This window comes from Varanus komodoensis, unplaced genomic scaffold (genome assembly GCF_004798865.1).
Source record: "Varanus komodoensis strain SLA01 unplaced genomic scaffold, ASM479886v1 scaffold40, whole genome shotgun sequence".
NCBI classification, from domain to species: domain Eukaryota; kingdom Metazoa; phylum Chordata; class Lepidosauria; order Squamata; family Varanidae; genus Varanus; species Varanus komodoensis.
In genome coordinates this window covers 248594-272764 of record NW_025335942.1, presented here as the reverse complement: position 1 = coordinate 272764, position 24171 = coordinate 248594, and the positions used below count along the sequence as shown (strand labels likewise).

Here is a 24171-nt window from a genome sequence, read left to right as displayed (position 1 = left end):
GCTCGCTCTCCGGCGGTGATTGACGCGCGGAGAGGAGGCGCCTTCTGCTAACAAAAGTCCGCGGCGTCGGGCTCCGGCGCGTGTGCGTTCCGAGAGCAAACCCGGCAACCAGCGGCCGAGGTTCGCCGCCAGGGGGAGGCGGGCCAGCGCGAGGAGCCGCCGGAGAGCGCCCGCGAGGAGCGCTGCCACTCCCCGGCCAGCCTGCAGGAGCGAGCGCCCCCGCTCCCCTTCCGCCCTCCCCGGCGCGGGGCTGCATCCCTGCTCGGTCCGACGTGTGGATTGTATCCGGACCCGATGCCCTCGGGCGCGTCCCGCTTTGCATTCTTGTGCGCGGGGCGCGGCTCGGCGTCCTTTGGGATTCCGGGCGCGGGCGACCCTTCCTTGCGAGGAGCGGCGCCGGGGGCGGGATCCAGCGGGAAGGCAGCGGCGCGGAGGATGTGAAGCCTCGCCAGTAGCCCTTCCCTGCCCGAGCTCTGGGTGCCGCCTTTGTCTCTTCTGCCTCGCCGCCCGGCCCGCAGACCGCGCCGCGGCTCGACATGGTGGGCGCCGGGAGGAGGGCGAGGGCGAGAGCATGAAGGCTGCAGGATGGGCGCGAACAATGGCAAGCAGTGCGGCAGCGACGGTGAGTCCGCCCGGCCCGGCCGCGGGATCGCGCGCACGGCGTCCTGGGATGGCTCCGGGGAGCGCAGCCAGCTGCGCCGGGCGCCGCGCGGGGGGAGCCCGGAGGATTCATTCGCAGGCGCTGCCCGAGCGGCGGGAGCCCCTTCTGCGCCCCCTCCCGCTGCCAGCTCGAGCCCTGTGACGTCGCGGGCCCCTCTCCGGGAGGGTCGGGGCGCCTCCGTGCGAAGTTCAAGGCAGGGCTGCCGTTTCCTTCCGCGGTTTGCGAGGGTCCCTGTCTCCCCCGCCCCGCCCCGCCGCGCCACGCAGTGCAACCCGATCCACAGGCCCGTTCCGCAGCACCGAGCCCCGCTGCGCTCAGAGGAGCGCCTCGCATGGTCTTTGGCTTGGGCTTCACATCGAGGTGGGGCGGGATGCTGCGGTTGCCCGCGGCGCCCTCGCCCGAGCGGTGGTGTGCGGGATGGGGAAGCGGTTGTGGTATAGGGACGATGGGAGTTGTAGTCCGGCACATCCGGGAGGCGTCTGGAAGGTTGGGGAAGGCTGCTGTATAAACATGGAGCTGTTCGCTGTAGCAGGAATGCTGCTTCCCCCCCGGTATATGCCTGGTGTCACGGAGGAGGGTCTGGTGTGCTTGAGGACGAGCGTCCGGTCTGTCCCTCTCCTCGCCCCACTGAGCTCGGAGACAGCGGTGGGCGCGTTGTAGCTTCCTACCCGTTTGGGGACTGACACACCTATCCACCCTAGCCAGCATAGCCGAAGATTGGGATAGAGGGAGCTGTCAGCCGACAACATCTAGAGGGGTGCAGGTCTCTTTTCAGATTAGAGCACGGCAACCTTCCCGCCACAGGCACCATCACACCTGCGGCCTCCGACATGGGTAGCTCATTCCTGCGATAACTTCAGCCATGGGGGACACGTCTTCTTCTGTGCTGTCCACACAGCCAGCTCACTGAACTCCCCCATAATGATTTAATTCATTTATTTTGAAATGTATAAATGTGACCGTGCACACAGTCGAGAAGTGAAGTACTCTTTTTACCGTGGGAGTAAACTACGGCAGTTGGAGGTGCAAATCCATCCATATTTAGCACCTCTCTTTTGTTCCTTTCACTGGCCTTCTCTGAAGTCCCTGTTCCATTTACTGTGCTGCCTATAGCCTGTTGCTCGCCTTGCTCACAGTTACGCTGAGATGTTTTGAGATAAGCAGCCAGCAGGTTGTAGCCCCTTCCTGCCCTTTTTTTCCACCCCCCCCCCCCTTCCCCGTTCTGTGTGGCTCCTGTATGCAAAATATTCTGCAGTCACTGTTGAGTTTCTTGCCAATTAATCGGCTGTGGCCAGCCCGAACTGAGATTGCGACAGGAGCAGTCTGGCAGGAGCTGGGCTTCCCTAATCTAGTCTCATGTGAGTCCTGTTGGCTTCCAGATGTCCTGACAGAGAACTTACATAAGTTCCTGCAATCAGCTGATCACTTGTTGTATACGTATGATTTAAAGAATGCTTCTCTTGTGCTTGTCCTCTGTAAGGGGTTTGATGACAAAAGCCTGTCCTAGGCAAACTGAAGTAATTAGTAGTGCTTATTGTGGAGACTTGAAGCTGATTGCTGGGAGATGCAGGGCAGAGAAAAGAAAGTTCTTCGCACAGCACATAGGCAAATGTGGAATTCCCTTCCCCTGGAAGCAGTGGTGGCCACCCATTTGGGTGTGGGGGGGTGGGGAGCTTCATGGGAATCAGGTTCCCCATGGCTCCCACTGGTCCTGATGCTGCTTTTCTGTGGGCAGCATCCTTGCCGTGCGTGGAAGAATGCTGGACGAGATGGACGCTAGACTTGCTCCAGTGTGGCTCTTCTAATGCTGTTTCTGAAATCTTGGAGAGATGGGTTCCATTGTTTCCCATATGGGAATAATAACCACCACCATCATCTTTTTGCCAAACATCCAAAAATAATCTGGAACAGTTTGGAATGTCCACTCTCGCAGTGTGTCGATGCAGGTGGCTGATGCTTCCGTTGATCAAGGTGCTCTGGACTGTGGCAGGGCCGCTCTTCGTAGTTGCGTGGACGGAAAGCATCTTGAAGGGGGCTGCTACTTCCTGATTTTTCCTGGAAACAAGAGAGTCCCCACCACATTCGAAATAGCACTGTAGATGGTGGACTCAAGAGCTGCTGCTGAAATAATACAAGTAATCTTTTAGAAGGCAACTCAGATATTTGGATACTCTTGAATTAAAGGCAAAACCTTACCTTTAACTTCTCTATCTGCAGTTACTTTGGGCCCATCTGTTCTTGTGTAACTCCTCTTGTCTCTTTCTGCTCCCAACCCCCCCCTCCACTTTTAAGGAAATAAACCCAATCTCTTTCAACAGGGCAGGTTAGAAGGAGGACCAAGCAGTGTATTCAGTACAGAGAAAGCGGTCCACTTCATCAGTGGATGGAAGCTCAGATCCTTCTGTCCTGACACACTATATAAGGGGTGCCACTGATGGATGGTGACACAACAGTGGGGGGAATGTGATGCTCCTAGGCATGCACAAAGGCTATCTTTAACTTCATGTGCTGTGGGATTAATTTAGAGTCTGGGATTGTGCCCCAGCTCAAATTATGTCTTGCTGCCTACCTTGCATTTTTGTGAAGTAAACGGGTCTCATATGACCTATATTAACACAGACACTGAAGAGCCAGTAAAAACGGTTCTTTGCTTTGGGCTTTTGAACAAACACCACATACATTCCTTATAATCCTTTGCAGTTTATTCTTGATATTTCAGGATTCCTGCATTGTGCAGTGTAGTCTAAGACTGCTTCCTGGCTAAATGGCAAGTTTTTCAACCCCAGGGACAAAGCAAGAGAGAGGCAGAGTTTAATGCGCTCCAGCTGTTCTGTATAAATGCTACCTCTGCAATTTCACTCTGCTAAAGCCTTTTTCTGAGCTTGCCTTTAGATGTAAAATGTGGAGGCTTTCCTCGGTCTGACACTGCTCTCCGCAGCACTGTGCTGCGATATTGAGCCTATCTTTGCGCTTTAGCATAAGCAAGGACTGCAATGGCCATATTAATTACCGTATTTTTCGCTCTATAAGACGCACTTTTCCCCCCCTCAAAAGTAAGGGGAAATGTCTGTGTGTCTTATAGAGTGAATGTGTGTGTGCCCAACGCCCGGGATGCTGCCGGTCCTCCTGCACCACGTGGCACCACCTGGCCAGCAGGCGCTCGGTGCGCGCTGCTCCGCCCCCCCCCCCGGCGCAGGTGAGAGCTATGATGCTCGGGGAGCGGTGCAGAGGAGGAGGAGCTGTGGGCTTTAACCCACCAGCCGCACGGAGAGATGGACTGCTCACCCCCACCGCCCGGGAAGACCTGCCGCGGAGGAGGAGGAGCCGCGGGGTTGAACCCGCCGGCCGCACGGAGAGACGGACTGCTCACCCCCACCGCCCGGGAAGACCTGCCACCGCTGCTGCGCCGCCTGGAAGACCACTGCTGGCACGCTGCCACCCGGCTGTACCACACCTGGCCGGCACATGCTCGGCATTCCCTGCTCCGCCCCCCTCCTCCGGCGCAGGTGAGAGCTGTTAATCACAGGTCGGTGTGTGTTTTCAAATGGCAACCCATCTTTTAATGAAGCCCATGGGGAAGTGATGGGGAATGTGCCATCAGGAAGCTTTCCATGGATCCCTCCTCTAAAAACTAGGTGCATCTTATGGTCAAGTGTGTCTTATAGAGCGAAAAATACGGTAAAAGGCACAGGGATGGCTTTGAAAGTCAACAGAAGCAGCTTTAGCTGCAAGCACTGGCCTTCGGGGTTTTTCTTTTACTGCCTGTTTCTATAGTGAATTCATTTTTTCCTGCACTTCTCTCCTTACAGCCCAGAGGCTTAGCATCAGTCTCCTCCACCTCCTCTTCCTCCTCCTATACGCTTCTTCCTCCTCCTCCTTCTCGCACTGAAGGCCAGAAAGCACTTTTCATCCTTCCAGTCTCCCTCCCACTGAAGTCAGTACGCAGGACCAGACTGTTGCTTCACCGCTGAGTCCTGCCTCGTGTTTGGGAACAAGGCTTTCTGCAGAATACAGCACCTGGGCAACTCACCTCACTGCTCCAATCCCTTGCCTTGATTTTCTATATATGTGTATATTGTCTCCTGATGGACTGAAGTAAGGTCACCTGCAATTAGGGTGACAAAATGCAGGGTTGGGGTGGCAGCACTGAAATTGGACATCTTGAAGTTCCAAGAATCCCCACCTGCCTCCAGGAGCAGATAATAGGTTTTGGCTTTGTTTTAATCGCAGGTTCCTGTTTTCTTGGGATGTAGGTGGGCTCTCAATCTAATACGAGCTTGGAGGAAGCCGGGTGAAAACAGAGAAACTTATCATGGTGTTGGGTGGTTGAAGCAGCAAACGCAGCTATTGCATGGAAACATCCTGTGGTATGTGGGGGTTACCAGATCACCTGGCCCAGACCAGAAGAGAGGCTCATTCTTCACTGGAGCGTGTGAGGGAATTTGCAGGGCTTCATTTCATATACCTCACATGAGAGCGGTTGCTTCTGGGACACAGATGCTCACATACCGAACTGAAGGCAGCCAGATCTCAAATTGAAGGCAGCCAGACTTGTGGCAAAGTTCTTGTCAGTTGAACCTTTCTGAATAGATCAGCGTGAGCCCAGATGCAACCTCTGTCAAATGGATTTTAGCAAGCTGTCGAAAATCAAGATCCTTCAGTCACCTGCCGAATGAAAATGCAGAGTGTATGATCCTGGGCAGGCAGGTCTTATTATGGCAGTGTTTGACCCTAAAGCCATACTTTAATTGAGCAGCAAAATAAATGGAGCGAAAGTTCTATTTGGAAGTACAAAGATTCACTAGATGCATTGGCGAGAGAACTGGTTTTAAAAAATAGTGGATGATTAAAGGAAGCATTGTGTCATGGGCATCTCCCAGTTCTTCGGATAATAGGATGGCAAAACTTAAACGAAGAGGAGAGGGGGCAAGTTGGCGCAACCCCAGAGTCCGCCTGGGTGTCTGCACCAGGCTAGCTGATTTTGGTTGTGGTCATGAATGAGGAGGCCCTTACATGCTTCTAAGGCCAGAAATACTTGTGTTGTCTGCAGTGTGTAGACATGGCACAGCTTATGGTCTGGCCAGCGATTAGAGGATTGCAGCTAATACGCACATGGTTGAAAGCTGACATTGTAGCGCAGTGGTTTTCAGACTGTGTTCTTAGGATCCCAGGAGAAGTGCTTAACGGGAAATTAGTGTCTTGAAAAGTTTGTCCTGCCATAATTGATCCCTTCCTGCAATGTGCTGCCACAGAGATTTGTGGGGTGCATTGTAAGGCATTTGCAGAATTCACGAAGGGCAGTGGCTGGGCTGGACCTGGCTGGCAGCCCGAATACAGAGCACACCTTAGATGGGGCCCCGGCACTTTGGCTTGCTTACTAGTCAGCCATTACTGGTAATGGCCGTCAAGCCCTCCCTTGAGTCCCGTGGCTTGTGCAGAAGATGGGGAGGCGGGAACACAAGGAGCAAGGTCTTCTCTTATTTGCGTTCCTCAGAAGAGACCCTGTTGTTTTTCTTCTCCAAATCCCAGTCCAAAGTGAGTTGAGGGGGAACATCTCCTCTTCCCCGTATGGAGTCTATTCCAGTTGACTGAGAACTTGGGAAGGGAGGTGTATGCCCAGCAGAGGGGCAGGGAACTGCTAGGCAGTGAGGCGATCACTGCTGGCAGCTTGGCAGATTAGGGCTTCCAGGTCTCTGGAGTGTCAAACCCAGAGACGCTAGTGGGGGCCCTGTGGTGACTCCTGAAAGATCAGAACTGATGGGTTAAGAATGGAGCCAGGAGACAGCAGCTGTTGGGTTAGGCTGCTTGATGGCTGAAATTGGAACTAATAACAAAAGTTCTCCTCCAGGTTAGTAAGTTTAATTCACTCGTAGGTTCAGTGTTGAGGGTGAGCTGTGCAGGCGCAGCCTGTATCTAAACAATGCCATTCCTCTGCCTTGCCTTTGGTTTTGGCCCCTCACCTGTGTTTTTATGTCCTCCTGTTCAGCCCTGCAGCCTGGCAATCTAACTGGTGATGCTGCTGAATTTAGCAGTTCGCCTGCTTCTAGTCAATTCTCACCTGTTCATAATGTCCACTTTTTTAACTGGCCTAAACTGGGGCTTTAATTTGCCGTTCAGCTTGGTGTTGCTCACAAGCTTCTGAGCACATGTGGTCATTCTTCACGGTCCATTCCTGGGAGGCTGCTGCATGGGATGCTTGACCCGGTGCCCCGTGCAGCCTGGCTGCTGCTTCCCCTCCGGCTCTGTGAGGAGGAGGAAGACTCGCTGGCCTGCACCAGGTCTCCTTGTTGACCTTTCACGCCTGTAGGGATGTTCCCCATTGTAGCTGCTGCAGCGCTGGCTTCAGGGGCCAGCATGTGACGCTAGGTTTCCTGTGCATAGAAGAACTGGTTCACATGGAATGAGGCTTCTCTTTGAGGGCGGGGATGATGCTCAGCTGAGCCTGCAGAAGCAGCTTTCTCGTCTTCGGAGAAAGGAGTGAAGCCCCCTGAAGTGAGTTCACCCGTTGCCAAACCCAGCCAGCGGCCGCTTGGTGGAGTGCTGCTCCAGGTACGCGCCCCAGGGCTCCTCAGCAGCGTCATGGCCATAAAATGGTTGCCCTGACTGCGCGAGGGTTGAAGACTGCCCGCCCGAAGGATCAGGGCCGTTGCTGGCAGTGCTTCTGGAGCTCTGCATGCGCTCAGTGTTCTTTTGAGGCCCCAGAGTAAACCTTTCTCTTGGTCACTTTCTCTTGCTAAAGTTTGAAGGGCTGGCATTGTCTGAGAATTACAGCAGGGTGTGATACCAGTGTGTGTGTGTGGGGGGGAGAGTGGTGTTTCACCCACATAAACACAGTCCAGGTAGGCTAGTTCAGCTAATTGGCTGAGAGAGTTTACAGTGAATTCATACAGGGCTGCTGGCGTGTCATCCGCAAGCCTTCCTTATGAGCGTGGAGGTAGGAGCTGATTCTTGTGGAATCTTCCCCAGACAGTCTGAATGCTGCTGCTCAGCAAAGCTGGTGCCTTGCAAATATCTTGAACTACAGCTCCCAGAATGATCAGCAGGGGAGGAATGATGAGCGCTGTAGTCCAAAACATTTGGAGTGCACCTGGTCATTTATTCCTGATCTAGGCAGTCCCCTAACAGTTACCTCAACATTTACATTTCCCCCTAATAATTAATTTTCTAATCTGACAACACCAATCAGAATGTAGACGCTAGGTCCTTACGTGACACATTCAGTTCAGGATCAGGGCAGGCCTTCTTGCAAGGGCTGCGAAAAATGTCTATTGTTGTTGTGTGCCTTTGAGTCCTCTTTGACTTACGGCAAGCCCATGAATGAGTGAAACCCCTTCAGAATGTCCTGTCCTTGGCAGACCTGCTCAGCACTTGTAAACTGAAGCTGTGACTTCCTTTATGGAATCGAGCCATTTCATACGCGGTCTTTTTCTTCCTGCGTTTGACTTTCCCCTGCATTATTATCTTCTCCAAGGAGTCTTGCCTTCTCATGATGTGCCAGAAGTACATCAGCCTCAGTTTTTGCTTCCAGGGGAAGCCCTGGCTTGATTTGATCCAGGACCCCCTTGTTGGTCTTTTCGTTGGCCCAGGTATTTGCAAAGCTCCCCCGCAGCACTGTATTTTGAGCACCATTTCTTCCTGCCAGCTTTCTTCACACTGCAGCTTTCACACCCATACCTAGTGAAAAGCGTCTGTTACTAAAGGGTGTTTCGAAATGCACTGGGTGCCAGTCGTCCTGCTACTGCAGCTGCTAACTCTTTTAAGAAAGAGCACAGAACAAATCAGTAAATATGTGACTTAAGTACATTTCTTGTTTTGTTCTTAGATGTTCAGTTAAAACAAACAACATGTGCTTGTTTTTGTTTCCTATGGAAACAAACATAGAACATAGAAACATAGAAACAGAGCGAGTCAGAAGGGATCTCCTGGGCCATCTAGTCTGACCCCTGGCTCCAGCCGGCTCCGCTCACGACATGCCCACCAAACAATACTTAACTGACCAGTATATGGAAGTTCTGCAGGTGAAGAATAGAGATGAAAGGTAGAACATAAGGGAAAATACGTAGTTGCCAAAAATAGGCACGGTGCATTCTGCAAAGGATGTGTTCTCCAAATCGTTAGAGCAAAATCTGGCATATACGCTTGATATTTGCTTTACTTTCAGCAATTTAGCTTGCAATGGGAACAGAGAGGGAAAAGATACTGCTTGCCAGACTACATCTTTTTATTTTAATTATTGCATGCTTAACTGCTGAACTGGTGCAAAAATACTAGAAAAACGTTTGATTTGCACAACTGACAGACCAGTACTAGGAAGGTACCTTGCATTCATGTTGTCCTACGCCCTGGGATTTTGAGTTGCATGCGAAAAGCAGTTAGAAAAACAGCAGCTTTTTTCTATCACAGGTAGGTACCTAAGAGGTGCGGGTTGCTGCTACAGGGCAATTGGGTATTCTAGCCTTAATAAGCACAGATTAGGCCTTCCTCCCTTGGAATAACATAATTCACTAAATATTTAAGCAGGGGAGGGCTCAAGTGCTTGCTGAAAAGCCCTGCAACCATGCAATGGAATGAATGAGAGGGGCTCCGTGTGAGCCCTAGGAGCTCCACAGTGCTGTGTCCTGGGCTGCCATCGTAAAGAAACATGGTAGATCAGAGTGGCAATCATGCTAAGGAAAGTCGAAGGAAGAGAAGGAGGACCCAATACAAATGGATTGGATCCACAAAGGAAACCACGGCCTTGGACTAAGCATAGCTGAGCAGGACTGAGCAGGGCTGTCATGGATGGGACATTTTGGGGTTGCCATAAGTCAGAAACGACTTGATGACACATAACAACAGCAACATCATCGTCAACTTGAGTACCGCTGCTTTCTCAGCACCATGTCAAAGAATTAGTTATGAAGTGAGAGCTGTGAGCTTCTTTCAGGGTGGAAGAGACAGTAACGCCAACCCCGTGAAGACTGTGGCGCATTCATTGTTTGCATAACGTGTACTTCATATTGCCTGCGGTTCTGCCAGAGAAGCATGATATCTGAATTACTACATTGTGGATCTTAAAATCTTGCATAAGCGAATAAATAAAGAAGACGTTTCTGTCTGCCAGTGTTACAAGGAAGAAGCTGCCCCTCAGAGATCAAGGGTAGGCTAAGCTTTTGAGCTGTAACATGGATTTAGATACCATGCACACCTTCTCTTCCACATCCTATGGCTGCTGTTCCTTGACCCGGGATCAGGCCCTTCTCACAGTTCCCTTTCCCCTTTTTACTTTGCTTTCTATATGCTTGCAATACATTTCAGGTTCTGAAGAAATCCACAGTAACTGGAAGCATCATTTCAGCAGCTCCTCTAACGCACTGGCCTGGCTCAGGTATCACAGCAATCCCCTTTCTTTCAACGCTGGGTTGTTGTGAAGTGAGCGATTGCTAGGGAACTTAGTGGCCCTGCCACCCGACCCACTGTGCTGGATAAGGAGGGGCTTGTCCGCTGAGGAGGCTCTGTCCCTTGGTTGTTCAGTGGTTTGTGTGAACCAGGATTGTTGGCGAAAGAGAGTCTAGAGTTCAACCCTAGGTTCCAATAACTAGGTTTTGCCCCAACTGCCCAACTTTCCTTGCTAGGCACAACCCAACAGTGCTGGATTGTTAGCTTCACCTGCTTGCCGCAGCTTCTCCTGGGTGGCAGGGGACAACCAGCTCGCTTATTCTTGTTCACTTCACAACAAACTAAGGTTGTAAAAACTCAGTTTTAAAGTGTTCCACTTTGGCTTTGATTCCTTTCCTCTTCATTTCCAAGCTGCCCTTTGTGTCCTTACAAATACTTTCCCCGACATTTCAGATCCATTCCTATTCCCCAGCTTTATCCTTGGAAAGACTTCATGAGAAATGATACTTTTCTAACATCTATAATTTATGGGGAAATGGGTACATACTTAGTAGCTGGAATCTGAGAATCAGCATCTTTCCAAGAAGCACTTTGAGAAATAAGTCAGAGTCTATCCACTCTTCAGGAAACATGCCCCACCTGCTATCAGCAGCTGTACCGGGTTGAGTGGCGCACGTCGTTTTAGACATCCTCCCTGTACCGACACAATTGCAGCCAGATGGGACTACTGAGAGACAAGAGGAAGGTTCCAGCGTGCTCAGGGGAACTCCAAAGTTTGCGGAAGTACAAACATTTCAAGGACAAAATACGGGAAGGGACAAGAAATGTTTTAATAAAATAAATAAATAAGATGAGGGCTCAGCAGGCTCAACAGTAATAGAATGCAGTGACAGTTAGACGTACAAAATGAAATGGAGGGGGAAATGGAACGCCTTGCTTGGAGGGAAGGTCTGGAGCCCCCCAAAGAAGCACTGTTTTTGGGTGGAATCTATACTGCAGCATTTTGTTACAGGTCTCACAGTTAGTGCTTATGTATGTGTTACACTTCAAGGAAAGGTCTTTGAGCAAGACCCACACTTCCGAAAAGCAAGGTTTTCTGTTTTGAGGAGACATGCACAGACAAGATGTGCACACTTTCAGAAATTAAATGTTTATGCATTTTTCTTTGGTTGTGGTAACACAGAAGAAAAATCTTTTATAGTTGGGTTTATTTCCACAGAGAAAGACAGAATATAATCATCATGCAACCACAAAAATACTAGACTTGTAAGAAATCAGACTTCTCAGCCCCCAGGGAAGGATTGCACAACCTACTTTCCCACTGCATCTTTTTGGACAGGATGCCATCTTTAAAACTGGGATTCCAAACTGAGCATTTAAAATAAAACACTGGCTTCTTTTGGCCCTGTGTGGCGTGGCTATAATAGAGCACACAGACATATGTTCATGTGGTAACAACCTTTTGCCACATGTTCATGTGGTAATTACCTGTTGTCCTAAAAAAAGGAATGAACTAACCTAACACATTACAAATGAATCCAATCCAAACTTGAGCGCCATTTGAACATTTGATCTACTCCTTATGCAGCCGTCAAGCCTAATAGGTCACCTTGACTCAGTCACTGCCTCTCAGCCCAGCCTACTTCACAGGTTGTTGTGAAGTTACAGGGGAGTGAAGGAGAACCTTGTAAGCTGCTGCGGTTCCTTGCAAGAGGAAAAAGGTGGAATATAAATGCAAGTGCTTGTTTATTTTAGACTTGGGAATGGTTTTGGTTCTTCCGTCATAAATTGATTCAACTTGCTATTCTTGAATCTCAATGAAAGGTCAATGTTAATGGTCTGTACACTCTGCCAAAGTGCAACACATTCTTCTTTAGAATAAATCTGTGTAAAATATGCCTACGATCAGATTTTTTTCCAGTGGTAAATAAAAGCTGAAGGTGTAGATGGTACTCCAAGGAGGAAAGAGCCTGTGATTATGGCAGACGAAGCCCCCAGTGGTTCTGTGACAACAGTCGTCCAAAGCTCTCCCACATCACCGGTGCTTGCTGGTTCAAAGGGGAAAAGCGGACATTTGTGGATCAGCTGTGGATCCTGCTGCGGGACCATTCTCGGAGGAGTGTAAGGCGCAATCTAGCCATATCATGCCAGTAGGACCTGCATCAAAACGTTGCATCATTGCGCACTCTTTTTCTTGCACACACATCACGGTCTCTTGTGCATCTGCATGTCCTACCCTGGGCTGTGACACTGGTGTTCATTTTGGCACACATGCACCTTGTGTGCGCGCTCTCACATTCCATGCTTTCTGTCTCCTGACCCCAACCAGTATGGCCCTGTTTGGACTATTTTGACTCGCTAGGTGAAGGACTGGGACAGGAGCAGGAATGGGACGGCACTGAAAGCCAGAGTAAAACTCCCTCCCGCTGTCTTCGATGGCTTTGCTGGCCCAAAGGTTCAGATGGCTCCTCCAGTATCTCCCATGAAATGGAGGTCTCCTGGCTAGTCTGGGAAAGTACCGTGCTTGGATTTCTGCTGCCGATGAGATACGCAACTTTGTGTGTTTGTAAAAGCTGCTGGCTTGCTGTGCGCCACTTGGGCAGGCAAATCTGCTTCTTCCTTTTTTGCTCAGCTCTATTTTCATGCCACACGTACTGTTTCAAGGACCTGCAGCAATTGTTTTGTTAAGTTGTGCAGTTGTCTCCTCTTTCTCTTGTGAACAGGGGACCCGAAGCAGACCGTAAGCAGAGACCCGGGGTTGGCCTTTCATAGTCCCCCAGCATAAGTAACCTTGTTACATGTTAATTGGTTTTAAAGAGGCCGCTGTTCCCTTCGTGTGTATTAAAACCTGGGCACTTTGGCAGGTTGGTCTCCGTGGGTTGGTGTGCTGCAGCGACGAACTGTGAGAAATCCCTCGGTGCTGCTAAAGCTACTAGGAGTTTTGACTGAAATAGTGTTGTGGGAGTGGGAGGCAATATTAACTTTTTTGTACAACCCCGAGGAGTAGTAGCTTTCTTAAATTCCTTTTACAAAACTATAGCTCCTTAGGGTGGTACAGAAAACTTTTAAACTAAATTCTGAAGGCTTTAACCACCCAGCATGTTTGGCTTGTCCCATAACAATGACTGTATCTTAAATCCTTTGGTTTAAGTTCCCGGCTTGCTCCAAAGCGAGTAACCCTGGTTTTCAGGTTCAGAGAAAATAGGAAACTGTGGTTAATTGGATGCTTACATATTTCATGCAGACGTGCTGCAGAGAGAGAAAAGGGGTTGCATACATGGGCAAAGGGCCTTTTCGCATCTTGTCTATTTAAGCTTCTCTTTTTTTTGTAAGTTTGCTGCTTCTGCATGAACTCATTGGGTGTGTGGTTCTTTAATTTGAAAGTTATAAATGAAGTGCATCATACCTGCAAGAGATTATAAGCACCATAACAAATTTTCCAAAACGTCATCTAAAACAGAGCTTAAAAGTCTTATCACCCATGTAGCAGAGTAAAAACCGTAGCTAGGAATTATTCTTGGGTCCAGTAACTTAGAGTCAGTGTGCTAGAGCGTGATGCTAAGAACACTAGTACCTTTTCTACAGTATTATGAAAGGTTAAATACATAATTTGGGGAAATATCAGTGTCCCAGAGTACATGCATTTACTGCAAAAGAGTAGTTGAAATGACTATCAAAACTTACTTCAGTAATTTGCTTTTGCTTAATGAACTATTTTTCTACTGTCTGTCTGTTTTTTCATGCCATTTTCCTGTGCTGGTTAACATCATTTTGCATTTCTAGTTTTCTGTTAGTCATAATGAAATACCATAATAAATACTAGCGTGGTGACAATAGGGTCTGTATTTAAAGTGTTTGTACCCAGCTTGTGCTTTTTCATATGGCCTTTGCAGTGGCTGGAAATGGGCTCTTTGAAAACAGTGGCTTTTGTCTGGCCAGCACCCCTAGAGTAGGTTGTATTCCCTTCACATTTTGGGGAAGGTGCATGGCAGAGAGCCTGGACTTCCAGCTAGTTCTTCTGGGGTTCCTTTTATACATTCTGTGGACAACGCTGAGAAGTTTTTTGTCCAGTAATGTTAGGTAATTCCTTCTTATTGTTGGGAACTTCAGAAGTGGGACAAGGTAAGCTTAATAAACGATTCATGTAACATCAGCCATTGAAGCAAATAGCAGTAGCGTGAGAGCGGTTCCACTCTATGTTCGTATTTATTTATGTATTTAAAGTTTTTATATGCCGTCCGCATTGCTACACAGCCTTGGGACGGCTCACAACAATATTTAGTTCAGAAAGATGAGCTTATAATCGTGGTTGGTTCTCTCAAACGCCTCTTACTTCAGCAGCTTGCTGTTCTAATGAAACAGGGTAAACGTTGCCATCTTAACATACGTTGTAAGTGACTTAAGCTCCAGGAGCGGCCATTTGGTAGTTGCGTTCCTGTGTTGTCCTACCTCTGCATTTAGCCCACTGCCACTTGCTCCTGACCTTATTTCGATCCTGCGATAAAATAGCAGCAACATCTCAGACTGCTGCGTGAGCAACTGAAGTGACAGGAGCAACTCTTGTTGTGATGAATTGGGAGAGATTTTGGAACATGGTTGCCTTTTTATAAAGTTTGGAACTGAAAAAATGAAAGGGGTGTGTACAGGCACAATTTCTCCAGCATGAGCTTCCATGGCCACAGCGGCCTTCAAGCCTTCAATGCATGTTCGCAGCTACCTACCAGTGTCAACAGTCTGAGGTCTCACTTATGGGAAGATACTATACCTGAAAACTGTCTGGCCTTGTAAAGTGGCCACCTCAGGTCTTCATATTGGCCTTTGTTCAACTGATGGTCCCTTAGACTGGACTGCCTCTCCTGCAAGTTTGTAACGCCAACCATAATGCATACTCCATGATGCATTCACCCAGGAAATGCAGGTCGTTCCCAGTCATTTCTAAGCAACAGATGGCAATGCAGATGCAAAGGGATCGTATTTACAGCAGCCTTCTGTAGTGAGTGAAAGACAGCCAAAGTTTTGGATAGGGATGTGTGGGGAACCCGATAGGGGGAGTGAAAATCCAATGGATTTTCTCAGCTCAGCTCTGCAGATTCCATTCCATCAAGCTTGTGCTAGCACTGCCTTGATTTGATGTCAGTTATTCCAACATGTGGATTTACATTTGTTTTGAAACAGGAAACATTTGTGCAAAATTCATGGCTTTGCTCTGCAATTTGCGCAGATTGCACAAATATGTGTAAATTATGGAGCAGAAGCATGGATTTTGCAGACATCTGAAACTGTGTCAGAAGATTCAAGGTGAGAGGAGGGTACTTCATACTTCTCTAGGTAAATGCTACCACAGCAACTTGACGCAGATTTGTTGCACTTTGCACAAATTGCACTAGAGATAGGCCCTTTCAGCACCAAATTTGGATAAACATTGTGAACAGTTCTGCAAAATCTGAAATACCATTGCGTCTCCCCCACTTGCTAAGTTTTTGGTCATTATGTTGTAAATGTGTTGAAGGTCTGTCAAGCTCAGTCGGAAAGACTTGTCCAGTGTCACACCTCCCTAGCTTTGGATTTGTAGCATTGGCATCATCCAGTACATGATGCTGCAATCCAGTAAAACCAGTGAATTATTTTGTAAGCTACCCTAAACATTTCCTATGGCGCTGGAATGCAGTGATCACAGCGATCAACACGATGGAGCAAACAGAGCTTGGGTGGAAGTGAAATGACAGAAATGGAAGCTGAGCCTTTGGAGTAATTTTTTGTGGCTCAGCAAGTAATCTTGTGAAACAAATCAAGATTTCGCAAGTCACTGAAGTTCTCCTGGGCCTGATTCTTTTGGACCTCCATGTGGCTTAGATTTAAACAGTAGCATGCCGAAGAGTGGGAGAAAGCTAGCTCTGGGCATTCGGCCACAGTAAACGGGATGGAAGCTCCTTCGTGTTTGAATCTGGACTACAATAAAATAAATACTGTCACAAATGAGGCATAAAATGAAGCCTGCTGGTTATGTCTTGGTGAGAACTACATGTGCATGAATTTCAATATAATAAATAAAATACGTTGGTTACGGGTGAAAGCTTCAGTTCCACTCCCATGAGATGTACTAGAATGCCTTTTCGGTAATATAAAGCATGCACTTGACCTAGGAGGGTTCGCATGCAGAATGGCTGGCTACTTCTCCAACCATGTGCTAAGGAAAACATATAGAAAAATCCCACTCATTCCTCACCTGCTAGGAAAGGATTCCACACAGGACAGCGGGGAGTTTCACAATGGCGGTGGCTGTTGGAGGTGACTGTTGAATCATTATTTTTATACTGATGTCTGTGTGGTGACACTTTTTTACACTTTTGCTGCCACGGGGATCTTAACAGGCAGAATAATGTGTGGTTTCCACTGACCCTCAGCATGGAGCAACGCCGTGATCACAAACCGAGGGAAATCACCATGACTGAGCTGTAAAAACTACAATGGAGGAAAAGTCTCCCGTAGAGGCAGGACACAGAAAAGCTGTGCACCGCTGGGTTACTGGAAGGCACGGGAGTTGAGGAGGGGTGGATGGCACTCAAAAGGGAGGTTTTGGAGGCGCAAGCCTTGACGATACCTCTAGCCAGTAAGGCGGGGAGGCAAAGGAGAGTGCTGCCATGGATGCGAAAGGAGAGGGTTAGAGGGATTAGACGCAAGAGGAACCTCCGTAGGAAATGGGTACTGGGGGAAATAGACAAAAGGGTATACTGGGGAGAGGAGGCCCGTTGCAGAAGGATTCTTCGCAAGGCCAAGGCTGATTATGAGCTGAGACTTGCCAGGAATATCAAGAGCAACAAAAAGGGCTTCTATCAGCATGTAAATAGCAGGAGGAAGGGGAGACAGGTACTGGGACTGCTAAATAAGGAGGAAGGGGATTCAGTGACTGATGCAAGGGAGCAGGCACGGATGCTGAATGACTATTTTGCCTCTATGTTCTCCCCAAAGCATATAGGTATGTGAGGGGGTGTCACACGGAGGTGGGTAGAGATCTGTTCTCCCCTGCAGAGGGGGGTGAGCAAAGCTCAGGGAACCAATTTGGATGCCAGGAAGCACTTCCTGACAGTTAGGACCCCTACAGTATGGAATGGGCTTCCACGGGAGGTGGTTGAGGCCCCATTGGTGAGGGTGTTCAAAGATAGGCTGGACATGCACATGGTAGGCATGTCATGAGTGGAGCTGGCTAGAGGCGGGGGTCAGACTAGATGGCCTGGGAGACCCCTTCTGATTCGCTCTGTTTCTATGTCTTGCTTAAACAGAAACCTCTAACCCACAACTGTGAGCAAAAGAAACCTGTTAGGAATCTCCTACACTATGTGTTCAAGACAGATTAAAACTAGTGCTTCTTTGCCCAGTGTGTAACTAATTTATGAAATGTAGTGTCACAAGCTGATTGGCTTCAGCAGATCTGGTGGCATGAGGGGCTTAGACCGATTCATGGAGGACACACCTGCCACCTCAGTTTCCTGAGGCAGTGTCACTTCTTCTAGTTCCTGTTTCCCTTTTCCCATGCTCATGTGAAAGTAGACTGAACAGGGAGAAGGAAACTTAACAAAATTAAATGGGTAACCAAAGCCGTCTTATTGTGTGGATATTTCTTGGTTTACACTGGGAAGTGGTATTGAAAACATTCCCAGGGATGGAAGTGAGAACCCCCCATTGATCAGTGGAGAAATTCAAGATTTTCATGTATGTAGGACTGGACACCGGTGAATCCATCAGACCCTCCAAGCAGCCCTGAAAATCAAGAGGGAAAATCCAGTTTGTGCTAGGGGGAATGTTAAAATGACTGGAACCCTGCACAGAAGCACTGATCCAGACCCCCCCTTCCTTCCCCGCCTCCTTTTTTGTCAGGAGCAGGAGGCCGACTTGTGCCTCTAAATAACATTTACAAGGGACCCCAAGTAGGAGAAGAGAGTTGCCCTTGTGCCCCAGTTGTGGGCATCCTAGAAGCAACCATCTGGCCGTCGTTGGAAACAGGATTCTGCAGTAGAATTAAGCCTTTGATCTAACTCAACAGAGCCTTTCTGTTCACTTGGACCAGGGATGGGAAAACTTGGGCAGGTTCCTTATTTGACCTGCAAGTTTCATTTGTGGTGTGATTTCCTCTCACTGCTCAGGGATGAGGATATTTAAAGGCAATTAAATACCCTGCAGAGAATCGAACCATTGCAGAGCTTCTAAGTGATGAAACTTGTTTACTTGTGAGTAGATGTGCAAGGGCCTGCTGTTTGGGAATCTGAGCATTCTAAGCCTACTCAGGGGTAAGCAGGACAGGGAGCCTGCTTGTCTTACTTCTGAGTAGACTTTAAATGGTCATAATCATGTTTGTAGACACTACCCACAAAGGGAATATGGCTCTGAGCCTTTTCCAGTGATACAGTTTGGCCTTCTGGCTGAGTCAGCCCTGTACCATTGTCTTACACCATTTGTTTATCCCCCTGTCCTCCTTCAAGTGATCGCTGCCTCAGGATAGGAACATCGTACAGAGGAGCCTTTTCCACACATGCAAACCTGAATGAAGCTCCTCCAGCTACTGGATTTCTTAGCTGCTCAGCATCACAACCTCCTTCCCCGTCTCTGCTCTCTCCCACAAGAACAGATCTTTAAAAGTGAACATTCATGACAACCAATAGAAATTCCTATTCAGACTATAAATCTAAGGCATCTGGAACACTGATTTAATCCCCAAATACCTTTGAAAAAAGCAGAGCTCAGTTATGGGAAGGGAATTGTGCTACAATTTTACATATTTTTCTGCTCTTGAATTTTTGACAGTGCAAAGCAATGCTTCCTTTCTCTAAACAGCTGAAAATTCATCTCTCCAGTGTGAATCTAGTTCTTGCTGTTCATCTGTTTTCAATAGCTCCAAATAAAGGATGAACTTCATGAAGAACTTTTACAGCAAAAGTTTCTATGGGTGTTGTGGGAATTCATGTGACCCTAGAATAATACTCCGAAATGTTTGCTGCATGCGGGATGCAAGTCAGTACCCAGAGCTGATACAACCTTATGCTTGTGGTTCCCTGAATCGCTCTGATCATTTACAAGCTGGAGGTGAATTTATCAAGAGGGGGCAGGGAACAAAGAAAATGTGCCTTTTTGTAATCAAGAGCGACTGCAGAGTATTTCAGCAAACCAAATAGCCAGATTGGTATTTCTTGCGTGTGCAGCCGTCCTCACCAGGCTTCCTCTGCGACTTTTTTCAGGACAGAACGATCAGAAGGCGAAGATGCTTGCCATCTCAAGGTCTTCTGTTTGCTCTTCAGGGCCAGCAACAGGACAGTAAAAATCGAGGCAGCTCTACCGCAGCAAGACTCACAACCACCATTAGAGCGCCGTCCCCATAGAAAGCTGCGCCCTGAGTGCCAGACTCGAGGCCCACTAAGCAGGGGCCCCCATGGATGGATTTTACAAAGAAGTGACGTACTGAATCCATGTAGACTTTGATGTTGGAAGGAGAGGACATGCATTCTGTTCTGCCCACTGGCTGCGCATTATGCACTAGAGATTGAGCCATGTCTCTTTGGGGATGCCAAAGTAGAGTTGGTAGAAATAGATGAGGTTGCCATAAATGTCAGGTCACATGCCCTTCTGCTGGAGAAGCACATGCATCCAATCTTGAACAGCAGTATCGTGCTACTGACATTAAGTCAATGAACTTTACAAAATTCCAAGGAGTGTGTCTGGGAAGCTCTTAGCTCCCTGAACATGGTATTTCCACTTCACCTTTAATTTCCAATCAGCGCAGATTGGATGTGTTCTCACTAGTTTGACATTTACTTAAAACCTTTGTTTACAACATTTGATTAATGGATGCTAATGGACCAAAGCTGATAAAGCCAACTCAGATTGAATTTATTCTTTTACTGAGGGGAAATGGCCAGAAGCTCTCACTTCTTGGATGGAAGGGAGTTAATTTATCCAGGTTGTTGCACCTATTGCCAAATGCAAGCATTCAGCTGGATTCAGTTCCCACAACATATTCTACCTTTTTCTTGGTGGTTAGAATAGGGGTCTGATCTGTACCAGAGAGCCAGCACTGTTTGGGCATTGTCTAAGAAAAAACTTGGCTGTTATAGCAAACATCCTAGAAAATACTGGAAAGGGTTCGGAGACAGAAGAAGGTATACAAGCTTGAAGTGGAACTCTCTCATTTAGGGACTTTTAAGGGAAGTTTCATCCAACATTTGCACCATCTTCCAAAAATGTATAGCTCCAACCTAAGTCACTCCGGAGTGTCTAGGTTTAGGCAGCTAGGACAATCTAATGGGTCTAATCCTGTGCATTTTGGTGTGTCTATCTGGCTATCCTTTCTGTGTGTTGGAAATGATTTATTACATTATGACCTTTATGTTCTTTTGTGTTAATTCTGCTGTGTGTCAGCTGCAAGGCTTGTTTAGACAGATTGGGCGTGACCTTTAAAGTCTTTTCTGACAAGCAGATCAAGCCTTTAAAAGAAAATGACAACCCACAAACTTTAGCTTTCACTTGTAGAACCAGGTTGTTATGGTTTCTTGCTTTTAATTTAACATAAGTAGTTTTTCATAAGCATATAATGATTAGCAACTTGCCTTTTCTCCAAAAACTTAGGAAATCCCCTTTCCCCTCTGTATGAACCTATTTATTTATGCTTCTAATACCCTGTAGTTTGTACTGGTTTCTGTGTTGTGTACATCCAGCTGTCTACTGCCCTTGTGTGTTTTGAGCCGCATCACAAAAACATATAAATTATTTTCATTAATGATGCATAGTATGATATCCCAGCATGCAGTGAACCCGGCCACAAAAGGGGATGCAAGCTCGTTCAATGGCCATTCTCTCTTCAGAAGGAAACATGGGAATTACAGCGCTATTTTAGCGCAGCTGTGGCAGAATTCTGAATTGCCAATTGCCAAGACTGGGGGAAGGAGGTGCACTTTGGGGGGTAAGTGGTGAACAGGGTGATGGGGGCTGTTGACTTACTGCTGAGTCCAGGAGCTGCCTACGTTGAAAAGATTTTGGTTTGATCCAGATTTTGGTTTGATCCAGATTGGTTCCTGGCAGTTCCCTTCCAGCATCATGGGGTAACTAGCATACTCCAGGTCATATCCTGTACTGTAATTTACACTTGAATAGTTCTAACTAGGTTCCCCTCCACAACATTGTCCCAAAGTATCTGTATTGTGTTTTTAATGTTCTGTATTTTTGTTACATGATTTTATTGTTTGTCATCTGTCCAGGGAACTGTGAGGCTAATGGGGTGAGCTAAAAGTCAGATGACAGAGAAATAAAGAAATAAAGTGCCTGAACTAAAACATCCTCAAAGTTTGGCCTTTTCTCCTATAAAGCAAAACACGTGCAAGGGCACAGAAGTTTCATGGCCTCTTGTTATGTGTCCTGGCATGGCTGGTTGTCATGCCTGCATGCAGCCACTGGGAATGTTCTCTGTGCCTTCCAAAAACCGATTCTTCTATGTAGGAACTCTGGAACTGAGTCCAGACCCACACCATGATGCCTTGAGTTCCTCAAACCTACCCATTGTGTAGGAGAAAATATGTATAGTTGCTGTGGTGGGGAATTGCTGGTTTTTGGCATGTGTGCGCATACGATGCACATACTGGTGTCATGCACCTGTTGCATGCTTCAGTTAACAGTTTTCCAGCTTTTCTGTGGCTATCATATATAATAAAATATGTCTGCCGTTCTCTGGTAGCTGTTACTTTTAAAACATGTCTCGCACACTTACAAGTGTGCTTTGCTTTCACTGAGCAGACTCAGAAGTGTGTTTCAGGATGTGTTTTAACTGTTTGAAGTGTACGTAAGGCAAAAAGTACTATACAGTAGAAAAGAGTACTTGGGTTCAGACCACACAACAAGCCATGGTGGTTTTTAGAATCATTGTTGGTCTTAACCACAGAGACCCCTGGAAAGAGTGGCCACTCTAGGAGCCCCTCCAGCCATCCAGCCTCTACTGTCCTCCTTTGAAGCAGGTGGAGACTGAAGTGGCTTGGGATTGAATTTCAGGCACAGTGGCTGATGGGATACATACCAACAGCAGAAGGACTGAGCAGTGAAGATGGAAATCACTTGTTTGCCTGTCAGGTAGATCATAGTAAAAAAAAAAAACCATGAACCATGGTAACTACACAAAGTTGTGGACTACCTTGTGTGAATCCAGGCAGTGTCTCATGCAGAGATGCGACAGGCAAGTGAGTGCAGCTCATCCATGCTGGTGTCGTATGGATGCGTTGTGCTGCAGCTCCTACCATTCCAAGCCCACTCAGCCTATGAGACATATGGAAGTTGCTGGCCAGCTTTTCTACGGAATGTCAGGACTGACAAATTGCTGGTTTAGCGAAAGAGCAAAAGGGATGCAGGGTGGTGTTTCTCACTTCTCGTCCCCATACTGATGGCTTCACATCCTGCCTTCCTGAGAAGCCAGGAAGGGGGGCTGTGGAACAGAAACAAACAAATTGTCTCTGAAAGAATATTTGTATCTGGCCCGTGTTCCTACCAAATTTTAACGGTTGTGTCACTACATATTAGATGCAAGGCCTTGGAAGTCCTCCTTCATAAATATAACATGAGAAGATTCCTTAAGTATGACTAATTACACTCAAGTGACCCATTAGCAAAGTAGCAGTTCTGCTAGAAAAATGAAGTTTGGGATATATCTAATCTGTATGTTCTAAATTGCTGAATTCAATTTTGAAATAATCCATATATCACACCTGCCTATTTTTATCTATTTCTTCTAGTTGTAGGGTCCATAAGCTGAAGCTGTCCTTCTCTTGCCCGTTGGATGTTTCTGTTGAACAGCTACCTGGTTTTGGAGTTCATGTCAGCCTTTTCCCCAAACAGATCCTCAAGCACATCGTCACAGTTGTGAGTGCGAGAAATCTCATATAAAAAACAAAGCAAGATGAGATGATCTCAATCTTGAATTTTGTGGTTGTGAGGAATTGCTAGATATATTGAGACTTGAGTGCAGTTCAGATAGTAGAATGCTGCTAATCCAGGACTGGAGGAATCGAAGCCTGATGCACGTGTTTGTAGAACTGTAGGGAAACCTACCAAGACTACCGAAGCCGTGAGCCATTTCTTTCCATGTCTTACTGGATCTGGATTGCAGAAGGCAGTTTATCCAACCCCTTGTGGCCTTGGAAAGGAAATCTTCTGCATTATCAGCCAGGCTCTTAAGAGTTCATTCCAGTTTCTTTTGGCTGGAAGCATGGTGACCATCACCTAAGGGACTGAAGAACCGGCTTGGAAAAGGCACTTGTTTTTCCAAGGCTTTTATAGAGTTGAAAAGCTGCCTGACAGTAGTCTTTTATATATGCAGCATTGGGAGAGTTATATTGTATGTTCAATAATATTTTCCATTTTATGTGTTGGTGTGGGGGCAGGCTATTGGAAGAGAGAGATCTGTTGACTAGTAATTGCAATGCGTAGCCCAGACTTCCTCTTTGGTGCACTCCACTTCTCCCTGGAACAAGCAGCGCACAGCCGTAACCTTTGGCCGGCCAGTGTGGGATGCTTGAGTAGAAGCAAACAGCTTCTCACTTATTTCCATTCAGCCCAAAAGAGGCACTGCAAAATGTTCAGGGCGCCCAGAAAATCCTCTGACACATAGTGAAGCTGTTGTGGAGCCTAGAACAGACAGCTTGCTCGATCTCTTGAAGCCAGGTCAAGCACCCATCACAGCCTCAGAGACAATTGAGGTTGTGTTGCAAGTTTAGCCTCGCTCTTTGAGAATGAACGTCTTGCGTGGTCCCTTCGGAATGCCAAGGCCTGGTGCCAAGTGATGAGAGCACTCAACAGTGACGGCGTCAGGTCTTTGAAGACCCTTGGCAAGAAGCCCTCAGTGGGCCTGCCATCTCTCTGCATGCAGCTTCTCAGCACCACTGTCTCGAGTAGCCGCTGCCCCTCGTGTGCTTTCTCTGGGTGCCGTCGCTTGCGTGCTTAACAAGCGGAGTGCCAGTGAGCAAGCAGGCCATGGCGCCTCTTGCTCCTCCGCACCACCCCTGCTGTCTGGAGCCCAGCAAGAAGTCGGTGGACAAGAAGGCTGCAGGGGCGCAGGGGCGAAGGTCCGGGTGCTCTTGACAGCGGACCCTTGCTAGGGTGTGAGC

At 47.7% G+C, this 24171-nt stretch overlaps 1 protein-coding gene across 1 annotated transcript in view; it reads left to right on the top strand.

The window, feature by feature from the left end:
• The first annotated feature begins 226 nt into the window (after positions 1-226).
• The window catches only part of FBXL7 (F-box and leucine rich repeat protein 7), a 143995-nt gene continuing 120050 nt past the window's right edge, over positions 227-24171 (top strand). The window contains exon 1 of the mRNA XM_044442789.1: positions 227-622. Coding sequence (XP_044298724.1) covers positions 586-622 — 37 coding nt within the window. The 5' untranslated portion in view covers positions 227-585. The remainder of the gene's footprint in view (positions 623-24171) is intronic.